Source organism: Myotis nattereri (assembly GCF_964212035.1).
Source record: "Myotis nattereri genome assembly, chromosome: 21".
In the NCBI taxonomy this organism is placed as follows: domain Eukaryota; kingdom Metazoa; phylum Chordata; class Mammalia; order Chiroptera; family Vespertilionidae; genus Myotis; species Myotis nattereri.
The window spans coordinates 9,628,219-9,649,200 of NC_138097.1; the positions used below are offsets into that span (position 1 = coordinate 9,628,219).

Genomic DNA, 20,982 nt, shown 5'->3' on the forward strand with positions numbered 1-20,982 from the left:
TTTTCAGGACCAATCCAGTAGCAGGATACCCCCCTCATGCTCAGATTGTAACCACTAAATACCATTTCCCACTAAAAGGAACCAGAGCTCCCTGAAGAAATGGTTGATTCTAGGCCTAGGGCAGAACATCTACTGGATGGACCTGAATCATCTTGTCAGACCAGAAAAGAAAGAAGCTATTGGAAATGACTGGAGCCTGCCCAGCATGGCTCAGTGGTTGAGCATCGACCTATGAACCAGGAGGTCATGGTTCGATTCCGGTCAGGGCACATGCCCACGTTGTGGGCTCAATCTCCAGTGTGGGGCATGCAGGAGACAGTCAATCAATGATTCTCTCTCATCATTGATGTTTCTATCACTCTCTCCCTCTCCCTTCCTCTCTGAAATCAATAAAAATATATTTTTTAAAAAGGAAAAGATCACCCTTAACATACATATATATATATACTAGAGGCCTGGTGCATAAATATTTGTGCACTTTGGGGGGGGGGGAGGTCCCTCAGCCCGGCCTGTGCCCTCTCACAGTCTGGGACCCCTTGGGGGATGACCACCTGCTGGCTTAGGCCCATTCCCCAGGGGATCGGGCCTAAGCTGGCAATCAGACATCCCTCTGGCAGCCCGGGAGCCCTCGGGAGATGTCCACTTGCCAGCGGGGAGCAGGCCTAAGCTGCAGTCTGACATCCTTAGTGCTGCTCAGGAGGCAGGAGAGGCTTCCACCACCTCCGCTGTACTAGCAGCCATCAGCCTTGCTAGTGGCTAAGCAGAGCTCCCCCTGTGGGAGCGCACTGACCACCAGGGGGCATTTCCTGCATTGAATGTCTGCCCTCTGGTGGTCAGTGTGTGTCATAGTGACCAGTCATTCCCAGTCATTCTGCTGTTAGAGTCAGTTTGCATATTACTCTTTTATTATATAGGATATATGTGTGTGTGTGTGTGTGTGTGTGTGTGTGTGTGTTTAATAAAACAACTGGAGGTCTGTCCAAAGGACAGAGGAACCAACCTTCTGAAGGGTCTTCCACTCGCTAAAATTAGATAATCTTACCAACAAAAATGAATAATTTCTGCAATGTATTAAACATATCAAATATATCAAAAATCCCTATGTTCACAATTATAACTGAACCCTCTCCCCACTGCACCAAACAAACACAAAACAAGTCTTTTTGGTGACCTTTGGAGGATACCAGGGTACCAACTCAGGGTAACCAAATAACCATTTCTCCTTTACAGAAGAAAAACAATTAATGAATGAAAAAGAAATGATAGAATTAAAACACTCCATGTTGCAAACTCTAATGAAGTAATCAATTTAGACAATAATCAGTGACTATTAAAACCCCTAGATAGCAACATGGGTGTATCAGATACAGTTTTTTAACTTTTAAAGGGGATGGATCACGCAGAAAACTCCTGAATGGTCCCAGTAATCAATCTTAACGTCACTAAAAGTAAATCAGTTGTTATGTGAGTCCAGATAAGATACAAAAGAAAACACACCGCACACGTGCGAAGTGGCCTTGCCAAAACAATTATACGCGACTCTGACCAAGCCTCTCGATCTTTTAGAGAAGCACATGGATGGAGCAACATGTTCAATGATTTTATAACCAACAAAATCTAGAATGTAAGAATTCTACACAGCGCATGGCTTCAACAAATAAATAACAAAGAGGGCCCGGCTGGTGTGGCTCAGTGGTTGAGCTTCAACCTATGAACCAGGGGGTCACAGTTTGATTCCTGGTCAGGGCATATCACCTGGGTTGCGAGCTCAATCTCCAGTGAGGGGAGTGCAGGAGGCAGCCAATCAATGATTCTCTCTCACCATTGCTGTATCTCTCTCTCTCTTCCTCTCTGGAATTAATAAAAATATTTAAACAAATAAATAAATAGTAAGGAGAGAAAAAAATTGAGGATGAAAGAACTTACATATCTGACAGACTTATGAGATATGTCAGCTCAACACAATGAGTGGTTTCTAATTCAAATAAACCAAAACTTGTGAGACAACCAGGAAAATAGGATTGGAAATTTGATGATATTAAAGAATTACTACAGGCATACCTCAGAGATACTGCACGTTTGACTCTAGACCACTGCGATAAAGCAAGTATTGCAATAAAGGGAATATAATATTTTTGCTGGTAGAGGGTCTTGCCTTCAATTTGTAAAAAATGCAACATCTTTGGAGCACAATAAAGGAAGGTATGCCTGTACTGAGTTTTTAGGTATGAGGTTAGATTTGATATTATTTTTTATTTCATAACAGAACAAAAGCCACTGGTTGAATCAATGAGTGATTAAATGAGTGAATGAATGAAGGAATTAATGTTTTAATTGGCCAATGAAGCTCTAGGAATCTTTCCATCACCAGCAACTTTCACAGTCTAATCCTTAGTATGTCTCTTGCAGGAGCAACACAGACTCTTCCTCTCATATTTGGACCTTTAAAATGCTTATCAAATGTTGGGGTACATCACAGTCACCAGCGCGCCTACTAGAAATGCAATTTTCCTAGGTCCTTCCCCAGAAACAGTGATTAAGGAGATCTGCAGTGAGACCTAAGAAAGTGCATTTCCACCAGGCTCCCGTGTGAGTCTAATGAACAGACCACTGTGAGAAATCCTGGGAAGGGTGCTGGGCAGGGTAAGATGTGCCCTGGAGGCCTGTCCTGCCCTTCGTCAAGCACTCTGACAAAGGCAAAGGGCACAGAGCTGAATTAACTCCTTGCGGAAAGGGCCCCCTTAGCCACCTCTTCCTCCATCTTCTGAAATAGCCGTCCTCCTCTATCCTCCTCCTCTAGCATCTCCTGAACTAGGAGGCAAAGAGTAGCTGTCTGTGAAGGCAAACATGGCATTTGGAACAGATTCCAAGTCCTTGGAGAAGGTCCCCCTACAGATGGCAAGGCAGGGATGAAGGCCACCCACTCCTCCCCCAAGGTGCTCCGTACCTTCACCTTCTTCTCTGGAGATGAATCCTGACAACACTGTGTGGAGAAAAAGAAGAGAAAGCAGCTGTCCTCAGATTGGTCTGCCCAGGGAGAGCACCATCTCTGCAGATGACTGCTGCCCTCCCTCAGGAGGGAGGCCAGGCAGACCCAGGGCAAACTCACCCTCGGGGCTGAGGCAGAAGTCAGTAGAGGCCGAGCCGTGCTCATTGTGGATGGTGCATCGGTACATGCCACAGTCCCCAGGGGACGCCTGCACGATGGCCAAGGCCGCCGGCCCCTCGTCCCCTGCACTGCAGAGAGTGGAGACCCTTCCTGTGAGAGCCATCACCACGGCACAGCCAGGGCCAGAAGGAGGTCCTGGGGCTCCTCAGACCCGGCTCTCAGGCTGCTGGGAGCTCTGGGGCAGGCAGCAAGGCACTGTGGTTAAGGTCACACAGGTCTGGTTTACAGTCCTGACACTCACTAGCTGTGTGACTTTGGGCAAGTGACTCAATACCTCTGAGCCTCTATCCTCCCCCTCTCTACTGTGAGAATGACAGAATCTCCCTCGTACAGTTACTGTGAGGGTTAAGTGAGTGACAGACCTAAATGAGGACAATGCCCAACATTATGATTTTATGATTGCTGTAATTAGGGAGCCAGTCAGGGGAGCTAGCCTCCAGACAGCTTACCTCCTGCCTACTTCGCCCACTGGGTGCAGATCCTTGGCCCATGTCAAGACTGAGTCACTAAGAATGTTGAAAAACTGGCACCAGAGCTTCAGGCTGCCCGAGGCATCAGGAAACTGCTCCACTCGAATCTTTCGAATTACCTGTGGGGCTGGGAGCAGGGGACAGGGAAGAGGACTGAACTCCTCCCCTCCATCTTGTGCCCTCTGGCCCTGCCCCTGCTTCCCTGGGTGTCCCTGCTGGAACAGGCCGAGAGAAAACAGGATTCAAGTCTCCACATAAGCCCACTCCTTCACAACGCCCAGCTGCGCCCCACCTCTATCTCTGAAGCATCTTCCCTGACCCCAAAAACACACATCCTAGCTAGAAAGAACCCACTCTAAAACCCCTTTCACAAGCCAGGGCGAGCCTTCCAGCTGAGGATACAGACAGCAGTTGAAAGAGAAACTTCTGGCCCTGGCCAGTGTAGCTCAGTAGAGAGAGTGTAGCCGTGCACCAAAGAAAGCGCTGGCGGGTTCGATTCCGGGTCAAGGGCATGTACCGGAGTTGCAGGTTCTCCAGCCCCTAGTTGGGGTTTGTATGGGAAGCAACCAATCGATGTGTCTCTCTCACATCGATGTTTGCCTTCCTCTCCTTCTCTCTCTCTCTCTTCCTCCCTCTCTCCCTCCCTTCCACTCACTCTAAAAAGCAATGGGAAAAAATATCCTCGGGTGAGAATTAAAGACAAACAAACAAAAGAGGAACTTCCATTTGCATTCCAGGCCCCCAACTCTAGCAACCTGCATTTGAACCCCGTTCCTACCACTCTATACTCATGGGACAAGTCTGGAAAGAGCGGATTATGGTGATGATGATGACAGAGGTAGGAGGCCGTGGATGTCAATCTCTGTGCTGAGTACTTGATTTATTCTATTTTATTTAACCCCTTGCAATGTTACAAAGTTGCTTCTATTACCATCTCCAAGTGGCAGAGCCAGGAGGAGAAGAAGGCCTTCCTGATTGCAAAGCCTGTGGGATTAGGACGCAAGAATATCTTTAGGTCCCTGTAAATCCCTAGCAGGCACGCGCAACTCTAGCAGCTGCAGCAATGTCCTTGGCTGGGCAGCCCTCTCTGTGGAGCCACACCCCAGTCCCCACACCACTGCTCACCTTTGAGCAGGTCCTTGGCTTTCCTCGGCTTGCCCGGGCTTTCCTGCTTGCCTTCATCCAGGGTCGGCTCTGCATCCAGCCCGCTGGGCTTGGGGCTGGAGCCCAGGTCGCCTGCCGCCTGCTCCTCCTCTGCCTGTGGCACCTCCAGCAGGCCTGCCTTTCGGCCCTGGGTAGGAGAGCGCTTCTCCCGCCCTAGAGTCCCTGGGGACCCAGGTGAAAGGCCCTTTCTGGGCCCCCGGGGGGAAACCGTGGGGCTCTCCCTCTCTTCAGGCTTGGCTGCCTCCCCATCCCCTGCTGCTCTGGCCTTTGGGAGAAACCTCTTCCTCCGGGCCCCCAGAGCCAGTTCCTCAGGGGTGGCTGCAGGGAGACCTGCTGGCGCCTCCTGTGGGAACTCCTCCTCTCGGGAGGGTTCCTGGGCTCTGCTCTCTGCTGAGAGGGGTCTCTGACCAGAGGCTGCCTGCCCACCTGCCTCCCCCAGCAGACCCCCCGCACTGCTCTCCTGAGAGGTTCCCAGGAGGCCAGACCTCTCAAGGGGAACCTCTCCATCACCCTTACTGGATTCTTCTGAGGTCAGCCCCGGGTCCTCCTCCTCGCCTACCACGATGGCAGGCACGGTGAGGGGGCTGGAGCCAGGGCTCCGGGCAGCAGCCAGGGCCTGCTGGCCAGCCTGCACCTCACGGTCCAGGAGGCCAGTGATGCGGCGGGAGGTACAGGGGCTGAGCAGTAGCGTCTGTGCACTCTGCACCAGATGGTCGTTTTCCACACGCTCCAGGATGCGCCGTGATGTCTGCGGACTCAGACCAGCCACTTCCAGAGTAGGGGCCAGTGTGGGTGAGGGTGCCAAACCCCTGGGGGCAGCTCCTTCCCGGGACTTTGTGCCCCCTCTACTCGTCTCTGTGCTGGATAGCTTTAGCAGGAGAAGCAAGTAGTTCTTCAGGGAATCTATGAGACCAGGGTCACAGCTCTGGGTGCCTGAGGGCCTCCCTTCCACAGCTGACATCTTGGCGCAGGCTCCCTCATTGCTGGCTGCTACGGTTTCTGGTGGGTGATTCTGGGAGGGGGTCTCAGGCCCCAGGTGCACTGAGGGTGCAGAACTCAGCAAGGCCTGGTCCCCAGAGGGCAAGAAGGCAGCTGCACTTATGTGCTGAGAAGTGGGGGTGCTGGGCAGCCCCTGCTGTGAGCTGTCGGTCAGGCCAGTACCAGCAGGAGAAGGCAGAGTAGGCACATCTGGGCTCAGGCCGGCAGGAGGACAGCCTCCCCGATCCACAGAAAGCACCTCCCCCGGCTGCTCCTCCTTGGGGCACTGGGACAGGCTATCCTCTGGCTTGTCCTTGACCGGACCTGACCACTCCGGCCCCCAACATCTCCCTCCTCCCGTCTGCTCCAAGCTATCCTCAGGAAGCAGCTGTGCTGGGAGCCTGAGGCCCCCTGATAGGGGACCCAGCACCATTTCCTCTTGGTTACCAGAGGCCGTTTCTGCTGCCTCTCCAGATCTGAGCATGAAGCCAGGTTTTTCTGGGACAGAGGACCTTTCTGGACTCTGCTCAAAACATGCAATAATCTGGGAACTGGAACCCTCTGAAGGTGAGGGTTCAGGGACTCTGGACTGTGGGCTGAGGTTGGTCACTGACTTCTTCTCTGACTGAACTTTAGCAGTTATGGGTACGCTCCCCTCTGACTGTGTCCCCCTATCTTCCTGTATCCTGTCTTCCTGTGTCTTCGCACTTGCCTGTGTCTTTCTGTCTTCCTGTGTCCTTTCCGCCTGTGTCCCTGCCCTTCCCTGTGCTACCACATCCTTCTGGGAACTCCTGTCTGACTCTGTCCTCTCACTTTCTTGTGTCACAATGTCCATCTGTGTCTTCCTGTCTGCCTGTGTCCTCCCGTCCACCTGCATCTTCCCATCAGCCTCTGTATTCTTCATGCCGCCATGTCTCCAGTCAGCGTATGTTCTGCTCTCCTGGGTTTCTGTATCCATGGGCTCAATGATGCTCTGACTTCTGGGGGTGCTGCCACCAGCAGAGGCTATACCAGTGCTGCTGCTGGCCGATACAGTAGGAACCATGGTCGCCTGCGACTCCAGGACCTGAGAACACATGGACAAAAGCAAGAACTTAACTCATGGCCTCAGGATCTGCAATCTGGCATCCCAGTCTCCTCTGACCTTATCCAAACTGCCTTGATGGGAATCCTGCCACCTGGTTTCTGGGGCCCACGGGGGTTGGGAGGCAAAGGCTATGTGACAAAGTGCCAAAGCTGCCCACCCCAACCCCTGATCCCAGAATCTAGACTAGGGAATCCCCAGCACCCAGATCCAGCCTGGCCCTTCTCCCCTCTCCCTGAAGAAATCCTGCTTTCCTGAAAGAACCTGCTCGTGTGTATCCTACCCGCCCCCGGGATTTGGAGGGGAGTTGTCCCCCCAGGTCTTCTGAGCATTCCTCCTGTCCCTCATTGCCCTGGATGGAATGATTATGGGTGAAGTGAGGCTATATATCACCTCGCTCTGCACAACAATATGAGATAGCTTTGTGAAAATCTTTTCGATATGAAAACACTGATGGTCTGATTTGTCCGTTACCAGATAGTAAATGGCAGAGTTTAGTTTAGAAGCCAGGTGTGCCAAGCTCCAAATCCCATGTTCTTTGCTGTTATACTATAATGCCACCCATTTAAGTTCTAATTAAAGGATTTATTATTTAAACATAAACATAGTAGTATAAGATAGTAATCTGCCTCTTTCCTCCTGGATGTCATCAAAACCAACAAAGTAAACAAGAAAACAAACAAACTCTACTGTTATGAAACTGGAGGTAAATAAAACTCACAGTCTAAAAAAAAATGGACCAGTATTGTCAAAAGCGGACAGATTCAACACTGGGCAGCTGAGCTGGAACAAAAGCTGTTTGGAGGAAATAATCAGTGAAACAGCTCAGCAGGTGAATAGTGAAACCGTTCAGCAGGTCTCAGAATATGGCAGCAAAAGTTATTGTACATAAAGGACTCATCCTAGGGTGATAAGCCCCCAAACTCCACCTACAAGAGCTATAGGATCCTGGAGGGCAAGCAGAAAACCTATAAGGGAGGTGTCCAAGGAAACAGGGAAAGGTACACTACTGGCCCAGCCAGTGTGGCTCAGTGGTTGAACATCGGCCTATGAACCAGGAGGTCACGGTTCAATTCCTGGTCAGGGCACATGCCGGGGTTGCGGGCTTGATCCCCAGTGGGGGAACTGTAGGAGGCGGCCAATCAGTGATTCTTTCTCATCATTGATTCTCTCTCCTTTCCTTTCTGAAATCAATAAAAATAAAAATTTTAAAAGTACACTACTGAAGAATCCTCCTGAAAATTGCTTAGCTAAGAAAATTATTTTTGAACATACAAGGAGTTAAGGAATATGTGCCCTGCTTGAGGAAACTTCTAGAGAACAAACTTCACTCAACTAAAGGTGATTAGAAAAACCATAGCCAAAGAATTGATGAGAATGAAATATATAACTGTAGAACCAAGACTAAAACCATAGGAGCTTGGAGTGGCAGATCAGAATGTCAATGTTTTATGCCCTGACAATACAGAAACTATTTAACTAGCACAAAAGGGGAAGAGGGAAGGTGACAAGTGGAGTAAATCCCTTAAATGTCTGACCTATACAAGCCAGGAACCAAAGACATTACTCAAAGCTAAAAAGCCAGGTAATATGGAAATAGAAGATGTTTAACTAATACAAATAAAATCACTTAGAAATAACATTTTAGACTAATAGGAGATGGAAAATAAAAGGGGAAAATGGTGGGAAGGAAGTGGAAACTATCCTTGTCCACTACAAAAAATTTAAAAAGACACTGACTGAAAAGATAAAATAATTAATGACATATATATAAAATTTAAATTACAGCCTTGGCCAGTGGTCTCAGTGGTTAGAGCAGTGGTTCTCAGCCTTCTAGCCCTTTAAATACAGTTCCTCATGTTGTGACCCAACCATAAAATTATTTTCGTTGCTACTTCATAACTGTAATGTTGTTACTGTGATGAATCATAATGTAAATATCTGATATGCAGGATGGTCTTAGGCGACCCCTGTGAAAGGGTCGTTTGACCGCCAAAGGGGTCGCGACCCACAGGTTGAGAACTGCTGGGTTAGAGCATCCCAAGAACCAAAGGGTTGTAGATTTGATTCCCCATCAAGGGCATGTATCTGGGTTGTAAGTTTGATCCTGGGACCCGGTCAGGGCGTGTGCGGGAGGCATCCAGTCAACAATGTGTCTCTCTCACTCTCTCTCTCTCTCTCCCCACTCCCTCCTACTAAAAAAAATTAATGTAAAAAATATCTTTGGGTGAAGATTAACAACAACATCAAAATTTTAATTATAAATTACTATACACAAACACTTCTAAGTATCAGAAGAACCACACACAACACCAAAGGAAACAGATCATATAATAATTTTTTAAATATATAATGAAAATATAAATTAATTAGGAAATTTACAGTTACTTTACTGAATATAGAATTTTGAATGAATATGAGTAGAGAAAAATAGAAGAGTTTGGTAAATATCAGGAGCCATCAAATGCTAAGTCTGACTGAGCAAAGAATTTTAATAAAAACACTCCTCCAACTTCTCTTATAATCAGTAAGATATTAACAGACAAAAATACCTTGGAGCCAACAAATAGCAATTAGTAATATATTAGAAACTTCTTTTAATTTCTGATATTCTAGGATTAGGATATATTAATATGGACATGAAGTCTATAATTTACAAAGAAAATTCTGACTTTGCACACAAGGCTCATGAAAAGAGAACTTTTGACTAAAGCTATCTTCACTTCTCTCACCCTAGCTCAGTGGTCGGCAAACTGTGAATCGCGAGCCACATGCAGCTCTTTGGCCCCTTGAGTGTGGCTCTTCCACAAAATACCGACTTCTGTGCATGGGCCACAAAGTTTCAATCGCACTGTACATGCGCGCCCGCACGTGGTATTTTGTGGAAGAGCCACACTCAAGGGGCCAAAGAGCCGCATGTGGCTTGCGAGCTGCAGTTTGCCGACCACTGCCCTAGCTGATCAGTTCCTGAGTGCAACTGAACCCACTTCCTCAGTTTCTCAATGTCTGTTCCCTCTCTGTCTCTACTGCCAATATTCATTGCAGCGCAGTTTACAACAGTCAAAGATTAGAAATTACCTAAATTCCATCAACACAGGACTGATCCAATGAATTATGGTACAACCCATTCCAAATAAATAAAATAAACATACAAATAAAAAAGAAGCAAGGTTCAGCCCGGCCAGCATGGCTCAGTGATTGAGCATCGACCTATGAACCAGGAGGTCACGGTTCGATTCCCTGTCAGGGCACATGCCCGGGTTGTGGGCTTGATCCCCAGTAGGGGGCATGCAGGAGGCAGCCAATCAATGATTCTCTCTTATTAATGTTTCTCTCTCTCCTCCCACCTCTTCCTTCCTCTCTGAAATCAATAAAAAAAATTTTAAAGCAAGGTATGAGCTAGAAAGTATCATACACCACCTTTATGTAGAAAATACACAGATACACACACATATATGTAAATGCACAGAAAATAGCTCTGGAAGAATGCTCAAGATACCAGTAATGGAGACTGACTTCAGGAAGAGGAAGTGGGTGGTGGGGATAAGGAAGGAGGGAAGATTTAATATTCTCCAATACCTTTTAAAAAATATATATATTTTATTGATTTTTTTACAGAGAGGAAGGGAGGGGGATAGAGAGTTAGAAACATCGATGAGAGAGAAACATCGATCAGCTGCCTACTGCACACCCCCTACTGGGGATGTACCCGCAACCAAGGTACATGCCCTTGACCAGAATCGAACCTGGGACTCTTCAGTCCACAGGCCGATGCTCTAGCCACTGAGCCAAACTGGTCAGGGCTCTAATACCTTTTATACTTTTTGAGGGTTTTTTTAGAGTGAGTCTGCATTTGGCTTTTTTTTTTAATTTTATTGAGTTTTTACAGAGAGGAAAGGAGAGAGATAGAGAGTTAGAAACATCGATGAGAGAGAAACATTGATCAGCTGCCTCCTGCACACTCCCCCCGACTGGGGATGTGCCCGCAACCAAGGGACATGCCCTTGACCAGAATCGAACCTGGGACCTTTCAGTCCGCAAGCCAACGCTCTATCCACTGAGCCAAACCAGTTTCGGCAACTTTTTGAGTTTTATACCACATGCATGACACATACTCAATGAAATTAAATTAAAATGAAAATAAGTAAATGAACCCTTCTATGATCATCGAAGCCTTTCCATCAGCAAGGGTCCCAGCAGGTATATCTCTCCAAGTTCACCTCTTGGGTTCCTCCACCCAACACAAACTTACTGTACCAATTACAGTAAGTTAGTGCTATTTTATGAACGCTTTGGTTTTTCCTCTACTGGACATTCTCAACCTTTTCCTTGCTCACCTGGAGGCCTTCTTCACTTCCTTGAAGACCTCATTCAAGTTTTTTTCTTCTATGAAGACTTATGAGTTCACTCCTCTTCTCCCCTTCCCCCCCAAAAATTAGTGGCTTCCTACCCCATGGACCCATGGCAAATGTACTTGGTTGTGCCAGGATATAAGTTCCTTTCGGCCTCTGAGGTTGTAGTTGCAATGCAAGTTCTGTTTTCAAAGCCTCTGCTGTGCTGTCCTCTCTGTATGCCATCCAGTGGCCGGTCTGGGATTTGAACGATGGTCTCTTAGTTCCAGTCTCAACATTTTTGATAGGCTGTTCAGAACCAGATCCATGCGTGAACAGCTTGGGAATAAGTCCAGGACTTTATAAACAGCTTACGAAGTCATTTTCCCGAACTTCCCCCTCTCCAGGATCTCCCCTGTAATTTCTGTCACATAACAGGGTCTTCATTTACCCCTCTCTGTCACATACAAGAATCAACCAACGAATGCATAAATAAGTGGAATGATAAATCAATCAGTGTCTCTCTCTCTCTCTCTCTCTCTCTCTCTCTCTCTAAAAATCAATAAATTTTTAAAAATTAAAATAAAAAAAGAGACACTGGTATGATGCCAGGTGGATATGGTGCTAGGTGAGTGAGTACTTGAATTATTGGGGGGAATCAGTTCATAAATTATGTAATTGTCTAACCATTATGTTGTAGACCTGAAACTAGGATAAAATAATATTGAATGTCAACTGTAATTGAGAATAATTTTTTTAAAATTTTTTTTTAATATATTTTATTGATTTTTTACAGAGAGGAAGGGAGAGAGATAGAGAGTTAGAAACATCGATGAGAGAGAAACATCGATCAGCTGCCTCCTGCACATCCCCCACTGGGGAAGTGCCTGCAACCCAGGTACATGCCCCCGACCGGAATCGAACCTGGGACCTTTCAGTCCGCAGGCCGACGCTCCATCCACTGAGCCAAACCGGTTTCGGCGAGAATAATTTTTTTTAAAGAAGAAACACTCGGAAACTAAGATGGCGGCATAGATAAACACCGGGAAATAGTCGCCTCCCACAACAATTGAAAAATATCCCAAAGGACGGAGCAAACATCGTCCAGAACAACAGGAAGGCTGGCTGAGTGTAATTTCTACAACTAGAAGAAAAGAAAAGCACGCTGAGAGCCAGAGGAGCTGCAGAGGCTGAGTGCAGAGGTATGGCGGCGGCTCGCGCGCGCGGAAAGGGGGTGGCACCTGAGGACGCGGCTGTCTTTTTGAATCACAAGCTCCTGACTGTTCTGAACTCCGGTTCTGGGAAGTCTCTTGGGACCCAGGACTCATACGGGGAGAGGCTGCTCTGTCAGGCGGCAGCGGACGAACTTGAGGGCGGATTTCCCTCAGAGGTGCTTGCAGCCATTACCGGGACACTGAGACGCACGACTCCGGGCGCGGAGAATCAGCCATAGCTTCTTTCTCCGCCCTTTTGACTCCCTGAGACCCCGCCCCACCCAGGCTGCAGCAGAGGCTTTTGCATGTGAATGTACCTAACTACAGCCCAGCCAAGCAGACCCGGAACTTCCAAGAGAAGGCCCAAGGCCCCGCAGCGGCTTGCATTGCTTCACAGCTGAGCCTCTTCGTGGTTCCTGCTCTGTGGCCTCAGGCAGGGGCTGACTTAGCACCTCCTTAGAACCAGGAGCCACTGTACCCAGTGGTCAGAGGGGGACCATTCTCCCACTTCAGACACAGCTGCTTCCCACAGCCAATTGGCCTGGAGGTCAATTCCTCCCAGTGATCCTACAACAACCAAGGCACCAAGAGTGCACCAAGAGTGTCCACCCCAGGTAACTGGGGAGGCTGAGCCACTGGGCCCTACAGGACACCTGGCGCGCAGGGCCACTCTATCAACACAGGGAAGCAGCCAAAATGCGGAGACAAAGAAGCAGGTCACAACTGGCAGAAACGGAGGAGGGCAGACGACTGGATATAGAGTTCAAGGCCACGTTTATAAGTTTGTCAAGAATTTTATGGAAACCGCCGATAAATTTAATGAATCCCTCAAGGAGTATAGTGAGACCATGGAGGACATGAAAAAGGACCAACTAGAAATTAAGCATACACTGACTGAAATAAAGAATAATTTACAGAGATCCAACAGCAGACAAGAGGATCCCAAGAATCAAGTCAAAGATTTGAAATACAAAGAAACAACAAATACCCAACCGAAAAAGAAAAAAGAAAAGAGATTCAAAAAATATGAAGATAGTGTAAGGAACCTCTGGGACAACTTCAAGCGTACCGACATCAGAATTATAGGGGTACCAGAAGGAGAGAGAGGGCAAGATATTGAAAACCTTTTTGAAGAAATAATGACAGAAAACTTCCCCCACCTGGTGAAAGAAATGGACTTACAAGTCCAGGAAGTGCAGAGAACCCCAAACAAAAGGAATCCAAAGAGGACCACACCAAGACGCATCATAATTAAAATGCCAAGAGCAAAAGATAAAGAGAGAATCTTAAAAGCAGCAAGAGAAAGACAGTCAGTTACCTACAAGGGAGTACCCATCCGACTGTCAGCTGATTTCTCAACAGAAACCATGCAGGCCAGAAGAGAGTGGCAAGAAATATTCAAAGAGATGAATAGCAAGAACCTGCAACCAAGATTACTTTATCCAGCAAAGCTATCATTCAGAATGGAAGGTCAGATAAAGAGCTTCACGGATAAGAAAAAGCTAAAGGAGTTCATCACCACCAAACCAGCATTATATGAAATGCTGAAAGGTATTCTTTAAGAAGAGGAAGAAGAAAAAGGAACTCCTACCATTTGCCACAGCATCGATGGAACTGGAGAGCGGATAAATACCACAAGATCTCACTTATTTGTGGAATATAATGAACAACATAAACTGATGAACAAGGACTGACCCAGGGACGGAGAGGCTTTGATTGGACTGTCGGGCCTTGGAGGGAAGGTAGGGGAGGGTGGGGGCAAGGGGGAAGGATCAACCAAAGGACTTATATGCAAGCATATAGGCCTAACCAATGGACACGGACAACGGGGGGGTGAGGGGATGAGCGGGGGGGGGGTGGGGGGGGGTGGGGGGGTAGAGGGTACACATATGTAATATCTTAATCAATAAAAAAATATATAAAAAAAAGAAGAAACACTCAGGTCTCAAGGCTTTCAGCAGAGCTATACTGTCCCTCTGAGGTAAGGTGTCCCCACACTGCTGTACCTCAGCTCCAGAGAACTGAGGCAGTCTCAGAGAAGGTACCATGCGAGTGCACTAAAAAGCAGCCTTTGAGAACACTAATGGCCAGTTCCCATTCACCAAATACCTGTAGGCAAGGTTGCTTCTGCCCAGGGAGAGAGCTGTCTGAACAGCATGGCTGGGCTGGAGGGAGGATCTCTGGACAGTCTTAACAACTCAAGAGGCCTCTGTTCTGGCATCTGCTCCTCATCCATATCCAAGATGGAAGCCTAACTTGAGTTGCCAGAGATAACCCTTATTTTCAGGAAAGGAAGTCAAGACAGACTGCAGGAGGGAGGAACAGTTGGTATCATATTCCAGAAGCAGAGACCCTTAAAGTACTTAACCCTAACAAGAGACATGCTGGACCCATATGAAGCAGACAACAGAACTTAAAAAGATATAAGAAGGTTTGAATAATTGAAATAACTACCATGCTCCCAAATGAGAAAGATAAATATTAATATATAGATTTTTTCCAAATTAATTCTTATATTTAACGCAATCCCAATCAAAATGCCAATGGTATAGAGACAGAAAGCAGATAAATTGGTGCCTGGGTCTGGGAGTGGGAACAAGGATTAACAGCAAAAAAGAAGAGGGATCTTTTTATAATGATGGAAATGTTCTAAAACTGGATTGTGGCAAAGGCTGCACAACTCTGAATTGTATACACTGAATTATATACTTTGAAGAGGTAAATGTTATGGTATATAAATTAAATAAAGCTGTTTAAAAATATATTATTTAGCACGTTTTACTAAGAGACCATCCAAAATGCAAATCTGACTTTAGTTTTCCAGGAAAGTATTTAATAGGCTTTTGACCTTGTTAAAAATTCATCACTTTTTTTTCCCTTCTTATAGGCTTACTTTCTTAGAGCAATTCATCACTTTTTTTAAAAAAATGTGGGGGTTTTTATAATGGTGAATATAAAGATACAAGGTAAAAACAAAACAAAAAATGATATATGGGAGTTTGGACAATTTCAAACAATGATTCTAAAGTTTTTCTAGAGGAATAAACAAGAGAGAACAGCTAAGAAAAGTTTTTTAAACAAGTATAAGAGGGTTTCTCTGCCAGAAATTGAAACTATAATAATTAAAACAAGATCATTCTGTTGTAAGAACCAACAAACAGAATGGATTATGACAGATGTGTATATACAGACTTTAATGTTTATAAAAATTATTATATAAAGAATCACAAACTAATAGGTAAGGGTTGAATATTAACAAATGATAATTGCGGAAATTACCCACTTAACCAAAAATTGATCTAGAGACTGATGCTTTTCTATACCCGCAAATCAATTCCAGATTAATTTAAAAATCAAATGAAATAATTCAAGCAATAAAATTTTTCTTAATAAAGATTAGTATTTAACTAACCTTCACATAGGGAAGGAAAGCATAAACACTATGGAGGAAATGGTTAAAATATACATACTGTGGCATCATATACAACCATTAAAAATGAAGTTTTTCAACTAATTTTTAGGAACCATGAGAAAATGCTCATGAAATAATGAGAAGTAGAGTGCCATGCCCAGAATAACAGCACAAATTAAATTTAAAAACTAATAAACTACATATGCAAAAAGACTTGTAGATACACCAAGACGTTTCTGTATGGTAGAATTATAGGTGAATTTTTAGGGCTTCGCCCCATATTTTCTACTATTACCATGTGTTTCTTTCATAATCCAACATATAATGTATTTTTTAAAAAGATTTGGTACTGTAAAAATATGAAAAACCAGTCAACTTCAGCCACTAAAAAGCAACAGCTTCAAAATTTACACAGATGTTAAATGCATTTTTCACATTTTTTAAGTATAAAAAACTAAAAGCCACACACACTTTTTGCAAGAACAGCAGAACCACTGCAGCCAGCCTCTCCTGTGCTCACATGGCCTGAACCCTCTCCTCTCACCTTTGAGAGGCAAGGAGGACCCTGCCAGGATCCTGGCTATGGTGCTCCCCAACCCTGTGGGTAGAGGAGCCAGATTCACTCCCAGACCTGGGTGCCAGCCTGTCACTTCCCAAATGAAATCCCTAGGGCCCTATGAGGGCCATCCCTACAGGAAAGCCCTGCTGTCCAGCCTGTGGGCTGTCAAGTACATGAGGCAGCCCCATCTGGGCCATTAGAACTCACCAAACCAGCTGCTAAAATCTCCTGAGACCAAGCATGAGGGTCATAAACAGATTCTAAACAGACTGGTTTGAGGTTCACTGTACTCTAGCGCCCTCTGAACAAACTGTCCACACAGACTAACTTCAGCATCCACTGAAAGAAAACCATTTCCCCTGTTCACCCTTGAAACTGATCTCTCCCTCCTTCCCCCATAAAAGTTCTCTCCATGGGAAAGGCAGCCCCTCTCTGCTCTCCATGAAGCACCCCTTCCCCCTTGCCCTCCCTGAGGTGCTGTAGCAGCTTGTACCGCATGCACGTGATTCCCTCCCAGTTCCAAGAAGCCATCTGTCCTCTGCCCAACCCCTGTAAGCCCTGCTTCCAGATGCTCCTCCTGTTTCCTGGGGCCCAGGCTCTGCTCCCTCCATTTCAAGAAACAGTCTCATCTTAGTTCCCGCCAAAATGCTGTTTCCACTTAAGGTTGCCAGATTTAGCAAAACGAAACACAAGACACCAGGTTAAATCTGTATTTCAGATAAACAACCAATAATTTCTCAGTATGTGTATCCCATCTCTTATCCACACTACCCCTACTCTTCAAACACTTTTTTTTTCTGCCACTCATAAGAAATACTGCCTTCTTTCTGCCCCACTATAAAACACTGCCTCCCTAAACTCCTGTGAAATACTGCCTGCCCTCTGCCCCCTGAAACATGAAGCAGTGATCACACAGGACAAACTCCTTTCTGTCCATCCTCTCAATCCCAGCCCTCCCACCCTCTTTCCCCACCCCCATCAAACTCCTTAATGTTGTCCCACCCCCATCAAGTGCCTTAATGTTGTCAATTATCTGCCCGTCTCCACACAAAACATCACCTTTTAAAACAAAACAAAACAAAACAAAACAAAAACACATCACCTTTTCTCTGTTGGCTACCTGATCCCCAGAAAACAACGACACTCCTGTTCCCAGGTAAAGCAGTCCACCTGTCTTCCACCAGAGTACTATCTTATCCCTCCTGTCATTTACTTAGTTCTTAATATGTACCAAGCCCTGTGCTAAGCACTCTAATTCTTGTAACAGCCTTATGAAGTATGTCTTATGATGATGATGATGATGTTACAACTTGCCCAAGATCACACAATGTTAAGGACAGTCAGATTTGTACACAGGTACACCCGACTCCAAAATCTTAGATAAAAACCCACATTAAATCAGAATTTCCTGGAACTCTGATCTTTTTTAAATCTTCTAATGAGCATCCAGGTCGAGACCCCACTGCACACTACAGCACACTCCTGCTCCTATCTCCCCCAGGAAGCTGTTCTCTAAGGAAAAGCCCACAGAAAACTCTCCACTGACTTTTTCCTCAACAAAAAAATATCGTCTTCCTCCTCCTCCCTCTGGGGCACAGGACCTTTGGCTGTGAACTCCCACACTGTCAGGCTGTGCTGCCCACATGCCTGGCATCTGGAGACTGGCTGGGGCAAGGTCCCCTGCTCCAGGCTGGCACTCCATCCCTACCCCACCCCTTCTATAAATATCCCACTGCTCACTGGCTGCCGAGCTGTTGTGGCAAGAGTTTCCATGAAGTCAGCTTCCCAGAGCGACCCCCAGGCACCCAGCACCCCCACTTACCTCTCCTGGAGTCCTACAGCCTGCTTGTCCCTGCAAGGGGCTGTCCCTTGTGCTGTGTCTCCGTCGGGCAGGAGGTGTAGGCACCTGGGCAGAAGCCTGAGGTGGAGCGTTTCCTGAGCTCTGGGCTCCGGGTTCTGGAGCTTGATTCAGGGGCGAATCAGGCTTGCTGTTGGTGGTGGGCTCTCCTTTGGGCTTCGGAGGGGCAAATCTCTTCCTGTTGAAAGGCCTAGTTGGCTGAGGGGCTGAGGGTATCGGCTGGTCAGGGGCTGGAGGCCCCTTCTCACTTTTTGCCTCGCTGAGCACCTTCCCTGAGGGCATCTCTCTAGATTCCCTGCCACTTTGTGTGTGGTGCCCTTCTTCCCCCTGAGGCCTGACTGCCTGGGTGCTCTCCAGATACATGTCCTTCAGGGAGAAATATACTTCCTGGTCTGGGCCTGGGACAGGGGCTGGGACATTCTGGGCCTGGGCTGGAGAGCCCATGGCAGAGGCTGGCTTTCTGGTGCTTTCTACTCCTGAGGACCCAGGCCCCCGTGCAGCCCTGCCTCTGGACCAGGTCTGAATTTGCTCTGCACCCATGGGCCCCCGTGTCCCACAGGAGTCAGGCTTGTCTGAACTAGGGACGCAGTTTTCAGAGCGGTGACCTCGAGCTGCCTTCTCTAACTCTGGCTTCCGTAGGCCTGGCTTAGGTTCCTCAACTTTCTTTTTCTTCTTGGCCCCTGACTCCTTCTGGGGGGCTCTCTGAGGCCCCAGCTCCATGGCCTCACAGATGTATGTCAATAGGCCATGATCCCCGTCCTCCCCATTCTCCGGGACAGCATCTCCATTGGTGGTCACCTCTCCAGGGGCAAAACTGTTGATCAGGCTTAAACCTGGTTGCTGACCAGGCTCAGCCTCCCGTTCCTGCCAAGCTGCTGAGGTCCTGTCCTCAGCCTCCCTGGTGGGGGCGGAGGGGACTGGCATCTCAGCCCCACTCAGCCGCCGCTTTCGCTGGAAGCGGTCGGGACTGAGCTTGCGCAGAGTATCGGCCTCTCCCGCCACCTCCTTCCCGCGCTTCCAGCTCTGCTCAATCTCACGCATCTTTGCCTCGGCCTTGCACTTCAGCTTGGCGAACCAGCGCTGGTGGATCTTGTACTCGGTCATGGTGCCCACCTCCAGAACCCCCGAGCAGGACACGATGCCTTTGGTGTTCCGGGCAGAGGCCTGGTAGATGGCAGCATCTTCTTCTTGACACCTGGGGGCAGAAGCATTAGATGCCAACTCTTCCTTCCGGGATGTGAGAGGCCCCCACTCCCCACAGCCAGAGCCTCTCAGAGTTGAGCACGCTACCCCAGTCCCTAAAGTCCTGCTCTGAGTGCCACGCCCATCACTCTTCGGGATAGTTGAGGAAACTAAGGCCAGCAAGAGGATGGAAGCTGATCAAGATCATGCTGTTCCAGGGGGATTAGACTTGGGGCACAGGAGAGTTCCCTTCAGAAGCAGGTGACCCACACAGCCCCTTGTGAAGGATGACACAGGAGCTTTTTTTGGCCGCAGACCTCATGGAAAATGTTTCCATGGGTCAGGACCTCCTCTTGTTGCACTCAGCTCGTTGGCTGTCACAAATACTCCCACCCTGGCCTTAGGAGATTCCAGACACTGGCAGGCAGACACAGTTCACCAGGTGGTTCAACTCAACAACACAACCCCAGCTCCAGGCCGACAGCCTGCCTGGACATCTTCATCCAGCTGACTCTATTGCTGAGGGCAGGCTGGGGCCACAGAACCCTCAGCAGGACAGAGAGTCAGAGCAAGCCCTGCTCCCTTACCTGTAGAGCTGCAGTGTGTGGCGTTTGCCCTGATGCGTGATCTCATATTTTGGCAAGCCACAGAAGCGGTCCAGCTCTGTGTCATCCTTGTACCAGGTCACCTCTGGCTCTGGGTATCCTAAGAAGGAAACAGGAGATTGGGCTGCAGGAAGACCAATTTCAAAAGAGTGAGATGAGAGAACAGGATGTCATGGCTCCCCCAAACCACCCGAAGAGACTGGACTGGCACGCTTGCCCCAGGCTTGCTGGCAGAACAGGGCTATCATATGGTTGAGGGTATTTTTAGAATCTAGGCCCTGTCAAAGACGAAAACTGCTCCTCTTCAGCATCTGGAAGGCAAATACGGAGGAGAAACTTCCTAGCTTCCTGGTAAGAAGAGAAGGAAGAAGTTTCTAGAAAGCCTTGGCTGATAGTAATAAGCTTCCTTTCTTCAGTGGCCTGTTCACATCCTCAACTGTAATGACGGCTCTATCCTCAGCAGACACAGTTCACCAGGCACTGTTTGAGTCATAGGTGGCCTGGACAAGAGCAACACCTCAACACCAGCACCACTGCCAAGAGCCCTCTTTCTTGCATTCCAGGTTCCGGAGCAGTTATTTGATGACATGGCTGAAACACCCATCCATTCACCCATCCACCACCAAACCATCCACACCTACCTACCCTACTGCTGTGAGGCTGGCTGAAGTGTCCTCCCAGCTCCTCCTCTCTGGGGACTTCCAGGTCTACCCACAAGGAGAGAGTCTAACTATTAGAGTCACATAGCTGACCGGTCCACTAACAGACACCCAATCAGCTAATCTAATCCAAATCACTGACCTAGGATTTGGGAGTTAGGACCAAGAGAGAGTCTTCCCTTGTTGTCTGGAAATATAACTTCAAAGGGGTACAACCATGCTCTGCCACATGGACTGAGAAGCAGACTACAGTGGTCTGTAGCGAGATGGAAAAACGAATTCAATGTTCAGGACAGA

At 47.5% G+C, this 20,982-nt stretch overlaps 1 protein-coding gene across 1 annotated transcript in view; it reads right to left on the reverse strand.

Moving 5' to 3' along the window:
* ALPK3 (alpha kinase 3) overlaps positions 1–20,982 on the reverse strand; it is a gene marked incomplete at its 5' end in the record, with an annotated part of 50,196 nt that overhangs the window by 10,646 nt on the left and 18,568 nt on the right. The window contains 6 exons of the mRNA XM_081114729.1: positions 2,948–2,983; positions 3,110–3,237; positions 3,619–3,766; positions 4,765–6,847; positions 18,204–19,434; positions 20,009–20,126. Of these exons, the coding sequence (XP_080970855.1) occupies positions 2,948–2,983; positions 3,110–3,237; positions 3,619–3,766; positions 4,765–6,847; positions 18,204–19,434; positions 20,009–20,126 (3,744 nt within the window). The remainder of the gene's footprint in view (positions 1–2,947; positions 2,984–3,109; positions 3,238–3,618; positions 3,767–4,764; positions 6,848–18,203; positions 19,435–20,008; positions 20,127–20,982) is intronic.